A 17,845-nucleotide genomic window follows, 5' to 3' on the forward strand; every position below is an offset into this window, starting at 1 on the left:
TGTCGTATTTTACTCATTCGTTATTAATCGTTTTAAGAGGGAGTCATAAGTAGATATGGTAGCGAATTTTTGTTAACTGAACAGATTACCTAACATCTACATCTGGAAGTCTTTCGTGGTCAGCCTTTTCTGGAAGGCATTAACGTAAAGAATACTTACCATGACGTATGAGATTTTCATTTGCACTTAGCTATCTTTAGAAAGTAAATCATTAGTTTCATAGGAGCGATATAGTTAAAAAGAAAAAAGTTCATTTGCTGTTACTTTACTGCATTTGCTAATACATTGCAGTCGTTGTAAAGCTAATATATGCTTCACTATAATGGACAATGAATGAATAAAAAAAACATATATACCTTTATGTGATTTCTACTGGGATTAGCTAAAACTTTGTGGCGACCATATTTATTCATTTTCAATTTATTTAATATTTTATTTATGCGTTAATTTCAACTTTTCAACTAAGTAAAAGTTAATCTTTCGTTTGCTTTCCGTTTTGGTTTTTTAAAATAATAGTTGTTAAATGTTAAATTTTTTAATTATTCCTTAAATGCCGCAGTTCATAAAAAGATTAATTAGTACAAAAAAATTGTTTTTGGCTCCTTTTTCAAACAGCAAATACAAACATCACAAAAATTCGCCATAATGAATGAATTGCAAACACAAACGTCGACAGAAATTCAATTTGAACAACACATAAAGGATTATGCAACAACGTTAAAAACGGTTACAATAACACCAGCTATGACACTGTCGAATAATAGTGCTGCACTAACAACGATGACGACAGCACCGACAACGCCGGTAGCAGTATCAATAATGGATAATCAAAAAATTATCGTTGCAAGCCAAGGTAAGTGCAGACGCGCCAATAAAACCATGCATAAAATAAGTGAGAGACAGTTACAGCAACAATAGTAATGCTAATGAAATAAGCTTTAAAGTAAATGGAAATGTATGGAAAGTTTGGTTTTCTCTTGAAGTTGCATCACTATTTATTTATTTATGTGGGTAAACCGTACGCCCATTTTAAACCGATTGCGTGGAATTGAACGCAGTCTACAGCATAATATATATTCAAAATTTTGATTTCTTTTCTCAACTATTGGAACTCTGCAATGATCGATACATCCTTTTACTTATATATTTTCAATCACGCTGTTTGATCGATTTCGGTAAGAATTTTTCACGCAATGAATTGCTTCGTTAAGGGTTAGAGTCAAGGGAAATTATTTCTCTTTTTCATGTTCATCGAAATAAACAGGATTGATTTTTTTGTTTTTACACATTGGAATCACTTGGGGCTGTATGATCACCAAAGCGTGATCTTATCGACGGCAGACAATAGATGAAAGTGAATGAACACGAAGCAAAGAAACGATCTATTCGCTCTTCTGAAATAAAATATTTTTCTTTTTCTGCGAGTTAGTAAAACAACAACAGATGACTTGCTGAGTTGAGTAAAAAGACGCTCAATGTGAACCCGAAGTTCTTCGTTCGGACCTTAATAAAGTTGATATAAATGTATGCAAATGTACACATATACTATGCGTGTTACGACATTCGCCATGTAACTTAAACTTTTTTCATCTTTCCCGAATTTCTATTAATTTCCTTGTTTTACTTTGTTCGTGGTGAAATATGTTGGGATTTTTTCTACTTCAAATGATTACAAGATAATTGAGCGCAGAGCTCATTTCGTAGTGTGAGAAGTCATGGAGAGCAGGTGTGCGGAAGTGCCTTATAAAAGAGCTAAAAAGTTGCCAAGTTCACAGAGTATCTGAAGGAGTAGATTCATAGCTTGGCTGTGAATATTTATATGTGTTGTTGACAAGCTTCAAAAAAAGAGAATATAGCGGCGTAAGGTGCCAAATTTCGTGAATGCAAGCTGTCAAAAATTGTGCGATCATGGAGACCACATATAGATAGTTTGCGAAGCGTAAAAACACGAACAGCAGTGGCTGCTGACTATGGTAGTTTTGAAGACATGCTCATTGAATCTCGTGTAGCCAAACATCTCAAGGGGTATGCTCATAAGGTAAATAATGTCCCGTTTTTTTGGATACATAAAGAGTCTAAGTGACGAGCATGAATTGAGTTATTCTAGCTGTTGCCAAGAAAAGACTAGTACTTCTTGTGGATTGCCCTAACCTGCTATATTGGCTGCAGCAAGGCACCCAGAGAAAATGGGAGAATTTCTTTTGCTATTAAGTACTCGCTAAGCAGATGGCTTAGAGGATCGCAAGACATTCAGTCGAAAATACAGAGCTGCATAAGAGATTTGAAAAATAAGCTTTGATACTAATATTTGGGAGTCAAAGGCCGCGGCTTCTAATGACAGATTTAGATCCATTAGTAAAGATTGTTGAGAAATTTTTATATATAGCGTTAACCAAGATCGAGTAACGGCGTTATGCTTCTGCAAGAGTAACTGGCGATTTTTTACAGGCAGAAATTTTATTACTCGCTGACACTACTGTGACGCAAAAGGATTTTTGAATAAGTTATGCACATCAATTCTTAGAATATTGTAATTATTGAGTTTGTCAACAACAATTTCAAAAAAGGAACGAGAACAGTTGCATGACAGAAAGTCATGAATGAAGGGTAATGTCGGATCATTCTGTTTGGATAAAATTTTATTGGAAATAAAATTGGCGAGTAAACGAAATCTTTTATGTAGGGACGTAACATTTGCCTTCTGTTCTAAGCTTAGTGTGCAAGTGAATCTCATGGCACTAAGAGCAAGGCGAAGCCAGTTCCACTGAATTTTGGATAACTTCAGAACATCATAGATGAAATGTCCAACAAGACCGAGAGAGCGTGTTCTAATTTTGGTTTTATAGCCCAGGATATAGTTTATCTATACACGGAGGGTCGAAATGCCACAAACGAATTTGAGGATGTTAGTTAGGTGCAAACTTTGTTTGATAATTTTGTCAATGTGAGTAGCAGAAAAGAGTTTTGAATGTAAAGCCTAAAAGACTAAAGCCCAAAGTCTAAAAGGTCAAAGGTCTTGACAGATGGTGTATTGGAACCATAAATGAGCAGTGGAGTAACAATATGGTCTGTCCTTTTTTTTTTGAAAAAACTACGCCCTTAGTCTTAGTAACTGGAGACTCAAAGCGAGAGGAGATAATATCAACGGCGGACTGCAAAGTATCTGTGCATCAGAGTGAGAACTGAAAATGACCAGATCGTCAGCATAGCCCAAAACTGGAACATTCTCAGCAAGGAATAATAAAAAACCTTGAAGGAATACCTGTGAAAGATCTCCTATGTACGACGACCTCATCGCTCTTAACTAACTGGTTTTTATAAAGAAGAAAGTCATATGATACGTTACAGAAGGTGCTAGGGAAGAAGGTAAATGGACTTTAAGATGTTAAGCTAAAGGAATCAAAAACTAATGTTATGCCCAGAAAGCAGGTAATGGAAATGTGATCCTCTTCTGTCCTGATAGTTTGTTTTGTGTTAGATTGAAAGGGGAGAAAAATGGTGCAGGGCTGCCATCCGTTTAAATATAAGATATTTCTATATCGACGTTGAAAGTGTTAATCTTCTCTTATTGCCCTAAGTCCCTTTTTCTGATCCATTTTATATAACTATTATGATAAATTCAATTATCTACCGTTATTAAGAAAAACATTCTTTTTTTGCTTACAGATATATTCTCAATTAGGTTACTATTGCTTGTTAATGTTGGTGGAAATTTTTTATATATTTAATTCATTTTCCTATACTTATCTCTGTAGGGGAAAAACTACTGAAATTTTTTCATTTTCTCACTGTTAAGATCGTTCTACTAATTTTAACCCCAGCTATTTTCTCATTGCTCCATGAACAAAAACGGTGAAAAAAGAGGGAAAGTCATGACAACTGGGCAAGAAAGCTATATTCGGACTTGGGCTGATGTTAGTTACGCAGGACTTGTAATGAAGCTGCAAATATCGTAATATATTTTTGTAAAGCGATGGCTTCGCAAGCAGGTAATGCCTACTAAATTTACAAAATGTGCAAAAGACATGTTAAGAAGAAAGATTACTCCACCAGCTTAAAAGAACGTTTTATTACACTTTTGTTTTGGAGGGATGAAAAGATAGAAAATTAAGTATATTCGAAGTTGTTATTATTATACTATTATAAAAAAAATTTTCACTTTCATATAAATTGGCTACTCCGACACCATTCTCATTTTAGCTGAGGTGAGTGCCTGAGAAACACCTGATGTAATCAGACTTGTCCAGGCCTGACAGGCATCTCTTTCAAATAGTTTCGAAATTATGTTATGTTTTTATTTTTAATTGTTTACACCTGCTGTCCATTAAGTTAGTGCAACGTTGGCGCACTAGCCAATATCAAAACTTGTAAGTTTCGTTTTCTCTTACGTTATCTAATAACGAACATTGACAAAACGTTTCAAAGAATTTATGACAGATTTTAGGCTATCATTGGCACCGAGTAACGAAGCCGAGTTGATTAAATAGTTAAGGTACATATAAAGTTGCTGAAATGCGCTTAATCAACGGATCGTAGACTTGCTATTTACGCACTTTTACGTTAACTAGCTTCACAGCATCTTCTAAAATGATTTTATGTATTTTTCCAAAAATTATGCTGTTTCATAGAGGTATCGCAATTAAAACAAAGCGCAACGTGTTTTTTACGCAATCGTAAAAAAAAAGAAGATCTATAGCATTTTCCAGAATAACTTTGACATCTTTCTTTAAGTTTTCTCTTAAGGCGAAAATCGATTCAAATCGCTTTAGTGAGAATGGGCCTTGTCAGCTGCTTGCTCAGTGATGTTATTTCCGCGCAAGAGTGTCTTCTATGATAATTTAGTTGATAACTTCGTACATTGTCTGTTAAAAAGAAAGAAAGGGAGAAAACAAATACATATATAATTGTTATAATTCTTTTCTTGTCCTCAAGAATTAAATAACTTTTGTATTAAGTCACATATTTTATCTCAAGAGAAAAATTGTGTCATTATATTCGTGAGTTTGCTACGGGCCGGAAGCCTTGCACTAAAATCAAACGCAAATAATATGTTCGCCGACATTAAATTAATACTTTTGAATAAAACTAATCTAATTTTGTTAAAGTTTTCTTTACTAAATGATCTTAGAAGCCAGCAAAAACCAGGCGAGCGTTCAAGAATATTAAGACTCTTCGATTCCTTTGCTCATCACTCATATTCCTGGTGATGTCGAGATCATGATTTTTTAAATAAATGTACTTTAGATGACGGATCTAGGTACAAAAACGAGCAAAACAGCGATTTGGTAAAAAAAATGAAATACAATCTCTGAAACTCTTTCACTAAAAGACTGAACCATATGTTACCCTATCGTTTTGATACTTGTAGGAATGACCGTGCAGGATAGTAAAATCGGATAACTGTATTGAACGACTAAACTTAGAAATAAAAGAATGGTTTATACTAATTTATAGTTACGCAAAGTAAGTAACGGATGATGGCGAATAATAAATAAGAGATATCCGAGAAAAAGAACAATGAGAAGATGATATCTTAACCGCTCTTGGTGCATAATCAATGGGCGAAATGTAATCATTCGTAGATAGCACATAGGCATTTATTACTTTATCTATAACAAAAAAAAAATAAAGTCTTTTCAGGCCCTTGTAAATGTCATAGACCCTATGCAAACAAACTTGGCTTACGCTTTGCACGCTATGCCTTCTATATGCCAAAATCAAAATTGTCGAAAAAAGAACATCAAAAAGAGCGATTTTTACTTCACAGGTCTTCACTTCTAAATCATTCATATTCATTATTCTCTCGTAGCAATTATGTTACAAACTATATTGAAAAAAAACAAAAAATAAAATAAATAAATAAATAAATATAGAAAACGTTTATTTTGCTGTCATTTTTTTTTTTTTTATTTAAAAAAATATTGGTATTAATTATTATGCAACGGATTCTTCTGTGTTATATTTTCCATTTTAGAGATTGAGTCGTTCTTTTTATGTTTTACACGGTTAAGATGCCATTTATATGTTTTATTAAATGTTTTACTCCATTTCATGTCCAGCAAATGACTAAAAACACATCCGTGGCTGTTTTCGATTTACACAATGTTATGAGAAAGCTTTCCATCGTGTAAAGCGATGGATAGGTGGAGCTTTTCTTAACTGGGAAAGCCACTGCAAATTCTTCCCAAAAAATCAATTTCTTTTAGTAACTTAGTAGATTGTTTGGTTCTTCTAGCATATGCGCGATAAAGTTAATAACGCGAAGTGAATTTTTTCATTGAAATTTTGCCCTTTTGCCAAACCATTCCGAAAAGAATGCCTACATTAGAAAACACTGTGTGTTTCCAGTCTAATGCCTTATATTTTGAGTTTTAATTTCTATAGTTCGCTAATCTAGTCTCTAGACAGCATTTATGGTCGCTTAAAGGCAATTTATGCGCAGACGCTCCTTCCGCCATCAAATTCAAACTTTATGCTGATCATTTCGATTTGGTTGGTTATATTTTAGTTTTATTTATCTATTTTCACATGAAATTCAGAAGAAATGACTTCAACTGCTGTATTCTGAGCAACATCACGAAGGCATCACAACCCAAATGGAATTTTTACTGTGTGCCTTTGGGGACTTAACATTCCTGTTTTATAAAAAAATTGATATCCGACTGTTTTACTATGACCATTTCTTCGGCATTCAAAACAAATATAGCTAAAACACATATTGTTTTCTTTTATGACTAATCAGCGATCATAAGTCTTATGTTAGGTATTATGCAAAAGTAAAAAAAAATGAAGGAAAATTAACGAAAAAAATTTATATGTAGCTAACGAAAAGGAGAAAAACCAAAGTTTTTAGTTGAGAGACACGTTCGCAACGAGTGTAGATCCAAGCTGGGCGTTGGGTCCGTAAGCCCTTGCCGACATGCAAAAGCTTTGCAGCTGATAACCGTGAAAATACTCAGCCCAATTTTCGACTGGTACAGAGATATCAAGATTAGAAATTAATATAGATTCGGCATAGGGAAAGCACGCGTATTAAGCAGAGATCCGTCAAATGTGCATTCGTTATACGGTCATTTCCTTAGTTAAAATAAATTTAACTCCACAATTAATTCATCAATTAAGTGATAACATTATGTACGAAGCCAAAATACAAACTAAACTAAACAAAAGAATGTGTATATCTGGTTATAATCTGAACAAAGAAGAAGAAAAGAAAGAAAAAACAAGAGACAACAAGGTATTGCAACTAAGCATAATTTCGCTTAAATATCTAAACAATTTGAGGATATACGACTCTATGCTGTATGTTAGTATTAGAACAGGTAGATGCGAACTATATAGAGTAATATAATCTTCTGTAATAAAGATTATGAAATATGTAAGAGAAAAAAGTTGTGCTAATGAGTTGTTTGGCTTTAATGCATTCTCTCTAAAAAATTAGTGCAAGCATAGAAAAACAAAGGACAAATTGATATTCGTAGCAACGTTAACGTGGGCTAAGCACGTGGTAGATATTTTCAATGATCCAATGAAGCGATAAGTGATCCCTGAAAGCGTATGTTCTGTAATTGATCTCAAAACTGTTTCTAACTGGACGGAAGGCTTCCTCTTGGCTTGCAAAACGGGTTCCTTGCAAATTTATTTAAAAGTTGAGCCATATCCTTAAGCACCTTTCTTGGCCTTGTACTTGTAGATCGTTACTAGGCTCAAAGTTACGACCAGTCGCGTCCTGTTTTCCCTTATTTTTCTTTATTGCTTGTGTGTTACGTATACTCTTCCATAACTTCTATGAAACATCAAAAGCAGAATAAAATAGAAAGTTCGTAAAATTTACTGATTAGCATAGCATGGGTTTCTTATTCTGGCATTTTCTATGCGTTTGGAAAAATCGAGAATGGTCAAATATATTGCTTTAAATATATAACGAAAAAAAAAATATTTAGTTTAATTCTTAGATCAGGATCGGGTTTGCAACTGATTGTGAGGCGTGTCTTTGTGTAATGTAATGATAACCGAAAACCCTTTACAACTTTCTTAAGTGTTTTCACACTATTTAGCTGTACATTATTCCAAATTTTCTATGGTAGAGTTGAATTTTCTTATTTATTTTGCTTATGCTATTACTATTTAATGCACGTTCTGCTTAACAAGTGTGCAAGCTGTACGTTAGGAGCGCTTTGCCCTCTTTCTGGATAATTAGACAAAATCAATAAAATTTTACTGTTAATTAACATAAATTAAAGTTCATTCGCTAAGCGTAAATATATTTGCTTTTCGTTAAACAGTTAAACAATACTCTTATGTTTATTTACCAACAAGCTGTGTGGGCATAATACAAACCGTAAAGCAAAACAAACTACGCGTTTCAATTTTTATATTGTGATGTTGCAAAAAACCCGCAAATGAACCCTATTAACCTTTAACGATCATCGCGATTGCGATAACAACATGAAATAATTGCGAATTTAATTGCAATTATATTGAAATTTTTTGAACGCTAAAGTGCGCCGATTCGAACAATAGGCTTTGAACCATTTAAAGAACTAACCTGACTTACTTTATCGCGGATGTGTCTCGGTTTAAAAATTTAGAGATTGGACAACTCCTAAACAAAAAAATTCTATCCGTTTGCTTGGCTTTCTCCCGTCGGGTCAAAATGAAAACCTTACATTCATTACGTTGTGGAAACGTGTGGAACGTGAATACTGTTACGGAAATTCCAAATCCCGTTTATTCCAACTAGTCGGTTTTCTCAGAAAATATATTTCCGCCGGCCAACGAGAAAGATTAGCGGAAAAGCGGTTTAACGGATTCAAAATGGCACCATGAACTTAGTACCATGAATAGTAATATGTTTGTAAAAATGTATATAATCGGAACATTTGAGAAAGGCAGACAGGTCGAAAAAGAAAATTTGAGCTGGGAATTGCCGAAATAAATTGTAAGTAAACCTCCCAAACGAAATTGATTGTAAATAAAAGAAATCCATGATTTATTAATGCGAACCGTATTAGTAAAAGCAAAGTTCGTAACAATACAACGAAATTATCATTTCCCTTGAATTGCATGCAGTGAGCACAAACCGTCGAAAAAGCATGAAACTGTACATCGAGTAAGCTAAAAACTGTATATTTTTGGTGAACATCAACAGACAGCTATTTTGTTGCAATTTTCAATCAATATCTAGCTTATGCAGCAATTTACTGGCGAAATTAATTGAAGTTCGTCATATAGACGGAAGTGTATGAATTGTGTGGCAATGTGGTTCTGGTCGCGAATTTATTAAGCAGCTTCTGAGAGTACACTCGCAAAGAAGAACAATTGTTATTCTATAGCTAGCTAGTGACGTTTTGTTAGCTAAAAGGTCTAACAAGTTCTCACACAATTTGCCAACTTTGTGAAATTCCTCTAATGCTACAGGTGTTTGCGTTAGGCGAACAAATATTATATGTTCTTTCACATGAGCATAGTGGTGCAACTACTGCTACTCATGCTTCATTGTTGCAATTATGCACCCATGCTTCGTTAAGCGGTACGACCTTTCAGTTGCTCTTTCATAAATTTATTCCTCTAGCTCTTGCTATATACTGGCCTTAATTCCATTACTTTATCCGCCTCACCATCCATCCTTCGGTCTCCATTTTGATCACAGTGTAGCTTCGCAATTTTCCATTCGGAACGCCCTTTCAAGGTTTTTCCCCGACAATGCGATGCACCTATTCGCACAGCGTACTGAATTGCTGGCCGGAATTGCAGTCGTGCAAGGCAATGAGGTACATTTTAGTTTTTCTGGATATGTAAACAAGCAAAATTATTGCATCTGGAAAAGCGAAACAATCGAACAACCTCTTCAACCCTAATGCTGTTGAAAAATGCTGGTCATTCTTCCTTAACGTGGGTGCTTTAAAAGAACCAAGTTTTTCTACCGAAAAGTCGTAAATAAATAGAAAACACAGCTTACCAAAACTACTACAACGACTGCATGTTCTACATAAAGCTTAAAGATTTTGATGAAGCGTTCATATTTAAAGCAGTTGCTTAAGGTTGAAACATGTGCAGAAAAACATGAATTCAAAACATTTCATGAAATATTAGGAATAACTTTTGCACTTTTTCAATAGAAGACGATTTTAGACAGCATTAAAGTAGTTTTTTTTTTAGATGGCTTAAACCCGCGTATGGCAGACCTCACAGTCCGTAAGCAATGGTAACGAGCAGAGAGAACTTATTCCGGAGATGTAATCATTCGTAGGTAAAGTGTAAGTTTTTGCAAGAGCGCTTTGTAAATTTTTGGTGTTTGTTGTCGTTATTGTTAAACTTAATCCGTCGCTCTGCATTCTAGGTTGATATATGATGGAGAGATGTTAAAAAACCGTATTATAGATATTCAGTCATACGTCAATGCACACGAATGCCAACCAAAGTTTTTGTTTTTTGTTTTATTAACACTTCAACAACTTAGATGTACAGGAAATTTTTTTTTTAAGTCGTTGCTTGAATTTATTATTATTATCGCTGTTGTTGTTGTTGTTGTAGCTGTTATTATTATTGTTATTGTAGTTTAAACATTTTATATGCATTCGATATATGTAAATATGGAAAGTTTTTTTTGTGTTTGCGATTTTGAAGAGATTTTTAAACACTTTGATTGGCTATTAAAAGATTCACACTCTCGCCACTTGATATGTAAGCATGGCGTGCAGGCATGCATGCAGGCATACAAGCATGTGTGCATGAATGCCTAGTAAGTATCTACAAGCAGTTAAGCAACAAAACGCTTCTAAATGAAGAATAGATTGATAAACGTATGCAAAGGGGTTGGCTTGGTTCAGTGATTGTTCGGATTAATGTGATTTAAGCGATTGAGAAAAACTTTTGTGTGTGTGTATGTGTGTGTGTATGTATGTGTGTGTGTGTGTGTGTGTGTGTAAGAGAACGAGAGAAAGTGGGTGAGAGGTTTAGAAAGGTAAAGAGCGGTACTGTAAGAAATTAAGACTACGATGCATATTGTTTTAAAACTCGTGCACATACACATATGCATAAAGACAAAATTTAGTCGTTTATACCACTTGTTAACAACAGAATGCATTTGAACAATGCCCATCTCTTGTATGTGTAAGTGATGCTGACGATGTTGACGATGAAATGATAAGAATAATATGACGATGTGTTGAAGTGTGATAAGTCATATAAACGTAAACATATAGCTACTTACGTGCAGATATGTGCATAGCGCGAATATATCCATTCATGTGGGCGCATGCGAGAATATAAACACACGGAATTAAGTAAACAAATATTGTCGTCGCTATTGTTGCCCGTTGTTTTGCTTGTCAGGCGTTGAAAATTTATTGATTTTTACTTATCATTTTAATGATGGCAGCAATTTACCTACTCGTCCTTTGGCACTCTTTTACACAAGAGCCCTTTCAGTTTAAAACAGCTTACTCACGAAAAAAGACATAAAATAGATGAAGGCATTAAACGCAGGGAAAGTAAATCGAAATATTGATAATTTATGAAAACATTGTTGCATATCTGTGAACATAGACATGCACTGTTTTCTATAAACTAGGTTCTCTTCGAGGACGTTTTAGGAAGTAGACCCACGATGCTTCCAAGTTGTCCTCAAGCAAATTGAAGAGATCCCAAGTTCCAGTGAGTGGCGGGTGGTTCATGAAGCGTAGGGTTTCGCGGAATTGGAGAAAGATAAACATTTTCGCTTGATAAATATTTGAGGTCCTCTCCATATTGTCATTCGTGTAACCTGATTCGTTCAGGGTGAGATATATGTCCACTATCCGTGGTCTGCGAGATATGAGAATCCTATGCCATTATGCCGCCAAGATTTCTATTTCCTGTCTTGACCAAATGCTAAATAAAGCATTTTTGTTCACTAGTTACGTTCGTTTGCAGAAAGCAATCGATGCACAGTCATCACTGGCACTACCACACACTAACTCAAGCGCAAGACGTTTGCATTCTCTTTCTGTTCGTGTATAGCTTCTTTTTTGCAGATCTTCATTTATTGACATATTGACAGAAGCCGGTGCGATCGCCTAACCTAATATTGCTGGCCTCAAAACGTGTTTCATTACCACATCGAAGACTATTTGCATGAGAGCAGAAGTGCAGGAGTTAATAATATTAATTAAAATTAATAACGAACAATCAACAAAATTACTTACGAACAATAAAATTTTAAAAAAGATTTTTTATGCGTTAAGACGATTAAGGCGAACAAAATTTTTGGTTATACGAAAGTATGCTATCGTGTGAAATTAGTTAATTGCTTTTCAAGACGATACTTTAATGTGCTACAGCTATTTTAGTTTCCTATTCAGGCAACTCTGAAAGCAAAATTCCTTCAGTGCTTCAAGATGTACAATCTTTTAATCTCTCTGAAAGAAAGGAGCATAAAATTGGGGAACTACTTCCACAAAGGACGCCTATCAGCCTTTAATATAACCACTTGATGACTGTTATTTTCCGCGATTGCCACCTTCCCATTTTCTGGCGCACAAGACGAAGTATGCTGCCGACATCTTTCCGCAGTCTAATCTATGGTCGTTGGGTACAGTTAGGTATCCTGATTTATCAAAAGTAAGAGTGTCGCAAGAACAAAGGTTTGTTCAGGTAGATGCGATATTCGGCCTTCTTGATTGGTTTAGTTGATGATACCACTCAATATTTTCAAGAGGAAAATTCAACTTCACTTGTACCCTGCTTCCGTCTATTTGTTGTTATAAATGAGATCACGATGTTCACCTGTTATTAGCATCTAAAAATCTTCTATTTTTGCCAAAATTGGTTCTCTTCTTCGTACATCTTATCCTATCACATACGAAATGTGACATTTCCAGCTCGGTAACAAAAAAATGAAGCAACATAATTACGACTGAGTACAATTTCTTTTAATAAAGCACAATATGGCTATCATGCAGTCTACCTGCTTACGTTAATCTTTTTTTCGTAGTGCAAGCAATCACCATTTAGCGTTATTGCAAGGGAAAACAAACTTACCCTCTTTCTCGCATCAAACACCGGAATCATTGATCATTAATTGTGCGGCCTTCTCATTAAGCCGGTATATGCTAAGTTTCTCTTCTGTTGGAATCTGGTAAGATTGTTTTGGTTCTGGTGGCAATTACGTGAAAGAACGCTGACTATTTGCGTTCTTACGTTATGTTTTTACGTTCTTTATACGCAAAAATTAAGACTTTTTTAACATATGATAAGGCAGCTTCGGTACCGTTGACATTCAATCGCATCATGACTTCACTTTTACTAGGCATGCATACATCAAAGCCAATGCAGTAAAAATTGAAGTTTCTTTTTTCTTTAACTTTTAGAATTAGATATCTCGAACAGATCTATTTCCTTTATTTTGGGCTTATCAGTCCATTTATGTACGCACGAATGCTTTGATATGATCTCGGAATACATTCGGTGGTGTGTACGAATGTGGACCATATTCTTAGCACCGAACAAAGCGTCACTGTAATATTTTTGTTTTACTTCTCATTCATTTCTCACACAAAATTGTTAGTTCGAAGAAAGAGTTTATCGAACACGCACTGGGATAGTTTACAAGGTCGATAACTTAATTTAGTTTATGAACAAGGTTTTCTTGCACATTTTACACATACTTTAGCAATTTGCATTGTTATTATTTGTTTTATTGCTGTTGCCGGTAAATAGATGACGATAGAAAACTGTTTTTAAAAATTTGCGCTTATTGCGCGTTTACGATTATTTTGCTTGCTTGCTCTTGATTGATGTTTTCTTGTATTTACAGAGTCACCCATGCAAATGTTTTATAAAGATAAAGGCATCCTTCTAACCGGCGGTACTGGCTTCTTTGGTAAAAGTAAGCGATTTCTTTTTAATTTTTTTATTCAATCTCATTTCAATTTTTATCTTGAAATATTTTTAGTAATAATTGAAAAATTATTAAGGGTTACCGACGTTGGACAAATTTATCTTCTTATACGTTCAAAAAAGGGCAAAGATATTTATACGCGTTTAGATGATATATTTAATGACCCTGTGAGTTTTTTTGCAGAAAGAATTTCTTTATTTTTTTACTGTCATTCATTGGTAATGAGTTATCCTCTGCCTGTAGATTTTCGATCAACTTAAAACTTTTAAACCAAAATATCGCGAAAAAATTACAATTATTAGTGGTGACTGTTCGCTGCCTGCATTAGGTATATGCTCGACGGAACGCGAACAAATTAAGGAACAGGTGAATATTGTCATACATGCTGCCGCTACAGTGCGTTTTGATGAAAAACTGAAAATGGCTATAGCCATTAATGTTAACGGTACTAAGGAGATTTTGAAATTAGCCAAAGAAATTCATCACCTAAAGGTTAGTTAGATGTCTCTTCACAAAGAGGTTTAAAAAATATTACTTTGTTTAACTTTGACTTTTTTCGAATCAGGCTGTTGTTCATGTTTCTACTGCTTTCGCTCATTGCAATCGTCGTTATATTGAAGAGAAATTCTATAACTCTTCCCTATCTGGGGATAACGCATGCAAATTATGTGAATGTCTCGACGATCATACGCTAAATGTTTTAACGCCTACCATTATTAAAGACTACCCTAATACGTATACGTACACCAAAGTGTTGGCAGAAGATGTCGTTCAACAGTATGCTGGTAACTTACCTATAACCGTATTTCGTCCAGGCATAGGTAAATGCTTTAGAAATCCGTATTTAAAAATTCAATATTAATTACATAACCATGACAATCCAGAAAATTCTTTAGCAATTTAGGGTTGCGCCCAAATTTTCCGTGGTTTGTTCAACCAAACTTGAAAATTGCATTTAATCTTCTATTACAGGACTAAAAGATTTTCGTTTTCAATTAAAGTACTGAAACCAAACGACCTTTGCGCAAGAATAGAGTCGGAGCGATGTTTCATAAATAGTATTTATATTGAACGAAAGGTAAATTTTTCGTGCGAAATCACGTGATAAAGGCAACAACACTTTTTTGAAAAGAAGTTCAGTAAGAGATGCGTTTATCAAAAATTTGCCTAAATAGTATGCAAAGTAAAGCTTTTGCTTGATAACGAAATAAAACGGTTTATCATTAGTTGCCTACTTTTAAGAGTACGAATGAAACAGTTTTTGGAGTTCTTAAGAATTTTTGATCCGAAATGTTTGTTCTAATTTGCTCTAATAGTGAAATTAATTTCTGTTTATACCTTTAGTTATAACTACTTACAGGGAGCCAGTAGCCGGATGGATAGACAATATGTATGGGCCTTGTGGGATTATAGTCGGCATCGGTTCAGGTGTATTACGTGTTTTTAGCGGCCAAGTAGATAATAGCGCTAATGTGGTGCCAGTCGATTTGTGTGTAAACGCCTTATTGACCAGTGCGTGGGATATAGCCAAAAATAAGTAAGTTGCCAAAGAAAATGTGAATATTAGAGAAAAGATTAATTGAAAAATTTTACCTTCTTTCTCTCTGTTTTCCTTTGTACCTTTGTACAGATATGATAGCCCACCCATTTATAATTACGTGCCGGATGCCAGTAATAGGACCACTTGGCGTGATTACATTGAATATGGCTTCAAATATGGTAAGGATTTGCCTTTACGCAAATCGATTTGGTATCCGCGTTTTACTGTCGTACCATATAAATGGCAATTTTATATACTATCGTTTCTCTATCACACGGTGCCGGCCTTGTTTATGGATTTATTGATGTTGGTTATCGGTAAAAAGCCCAGGTATGATGATGTGTATGTCCTTGTCTACTGTATGTTCATAATGAATTCTATTGTTGTCCTTTTTGTGTGTACGTATGAACTTGTTTTGTTTTAATTTAGTTTTTTCTTTTGTTGTTTTTGTTGTCAGAATGCTGAAAATTTACCGTAAAATTCATAAATTCTGTGCGGTAATGGAATATTTTAGCGCAAATGAATTCAAATTCGATAACGACAATGTGCGCAATCTGTCATCGAAGCTGGAGGCAACGGATAAACAACTGTTTGCCTTCGACATGCGCGAGCTAAGCTGGACTGAATTGTTTCAAATTAATTTGGTGGGTCTACGATTGTATGTAGTAAAGGATGATCCCAGCACAATACCGGAATCGATTAAACGGCACGACCGGTAAGAGTGAAAGCGTTTTCTTTTTTCTATTCTTTTTTCTTTTTTTTCTTGATATAAAAATGTATGCAAATTTTTCTTCGCTAATTTTTTTTTTTTTTTTTTTTTGGTTTACAGTTTAAAATTACTCCACTATTGTACTCTGCTCGTGGTGTATAGTCTAGTGCTGGTGGTGTTTTATCAAATTTTAAAATCATTTTTATTTTAATATTGTTATATAAATAAAGAAAAGCATAAAAGAAATTGATATGAAATAACAACAACAAAATTGAAAACTTCTTATTCAACGAAAAATGAAATCTATTAGTGAACAATGCTTAAAAATAAAAATAGTTGGACTTTTAACTTTATTTATTTATTTTCTTTAATTTTTTCTTTCCTCTTAAACGCTTTTCTAATTCTTTAGCTTATTAAGTGAAAAAGCATCAAGGTGCGAATGTGTGTATAAGATTGTATAACATGTCATTATTTTTTATGTGTAGAAAAGTGGTTAATGTAAAATACGAAGAAAAATAAATTTTTAAAAGATTTTATAGTTTTTATTTCAATAAAAGAATTTTCTGCATAAATATTTTATTAATTTTTGTTATTGTATTTGTGTTTCTTGCAATTTTTATATAATTTTCGTTACATTTTCCCTTCAAGATATTGAAAAATAGTGCAATGCAAGGACAGATTGTCAAACGACTGTATATTGACAAAAGCAAGAACTGTTTTGATATACATTTGCTGTGAACTTATGTTCACTGCAACGTACACGGAAAATGTCTACAAATCAAATATTAGCCGCGGGTACAGATTGATGAGCTCGTAAATAAAGTTACGATGGCTTTTCTATATGTTATACACTGAGTAAAATATCGTTACTTGGCAGTATGACCTTATGAAAGACAAAGAGTCAGAATTTTGGTGAAAGGGAGTATTTTGACAAATGTGTAAGTAACAAAGCTAGAACTATAATTACGATTGCGAACAAAAATAAAAAAATAACGATTAACTGTACACCGTCCGGCGTTGACTGACATAATATTTCATCAATGAAACAAAGCTTATTTACATACTGCAGCTTGTACATAGGCGGAAGAGAATTAAAGGGGAAGCTAAATTCCCTGCATCGAATAGCGAACTTTCTTCCTTATATCTTGAAATTTGACCTCCTTTTCTAACTATTTCAGATGCAATAGACAGGAGACCCTCTGGATTGTAAAGCTTAGATTAGTTATATCTTTTGAGTTTAGGTTATGATAATTATATAGTACTTTTCAAGCCTAAGTTAAGCTAACACCGTCTGTTAATGCCATTCCAAACCAACTCATATAAGAAAACATCATGTACGTATAACGAAGCTATCCTCTGACGCGTACCAGTGTCCTAACTTAGCCTACGCGATATTGCAACTAAGTTTATAGTTTAGTTTATTCTATAAAATATTTGCTAATTCATAAAATTAGTACATAAGTACAATGGGTCTTTCATTCAATGACGACAGGTAGACATGAATGAGTTTTCAATGTAGGTTTTTAGAAGACTTTTACTTTGCTCTCTTTCAATCCCTTTAGATTACTTCAAAAGGAACAAGATATTTTTTAAAGTTCGCTCTACGACTTTTACCTCTTTTATGGCAGAAATTTTTCGAATTTGTAAAACTAGTTCGATAAAATTTGTGTCAAAATATAATTTCCCATAAATATTTCGAGGACACTACCGATAG

The 17,845-nt window shown here is 34.2% G+C and overlaps 1 protein-coding gene across 2 annotated transcripts; it reads left to right on the forward strand.

Annotated features, from left to right (window-relative positions):
- Window positions 1-619: 619 nt before the first annotated feature.
- On the forward strand, window positions 620-16,376 carry LOC119642659 (fatty acyl-CoA reductase wat). Of its 2 annotated transcripts, none has more exons than XM_038041888.1 (9): window positions 620-853; window positions 13,799-13,870; window positions 13,937-14,049; window positions 14,126-14,374; window positions 14,448-14,703; window positions 15,227-15,419; window positions 15,513-15,752; window positions 15,880-16,137; window positions 16,252-16,376. In XM_038041888.1, the coding sequence occupies exons 1-9, from the start codon at window positions 646-648 to the stop codon at window positions 16,340-16,342; spliced, it is 1,680 nt and encodes a 559-aa protein (XP_037897816.1). In that variant the 5' UTR covers window positions 620-645; the 3' UTR covers window positions 16,343-16,376. The 2 variants fall into 2 exon arrangements, with proteins under 2 accessions (XP_037897816.1, XP_037897817.1); XM_038041889.1 differs by lacking the exon at window positions 620-853 and adding an exon at window positions 10,962-11,115.
- The last annotated feature ends 1,469 nt before the right edge of the window (window positions 16,377-17,845 follow it).

Source organism: Glossina fuscipes, unplaced genomic scaffold, assembly GCF_014805625.2.
Source record: "Glossina fuscipes isolate IAEA_lab_2018 unplaced genomic scaffold, Yale_Gfus_2 238, whole genome shotgun sequence".
NCBI lineage: Eukaryota > Metazoa > Arthropoda > Insecta > Diptera > Glossinidae > Glossina > Glossina fuscipes.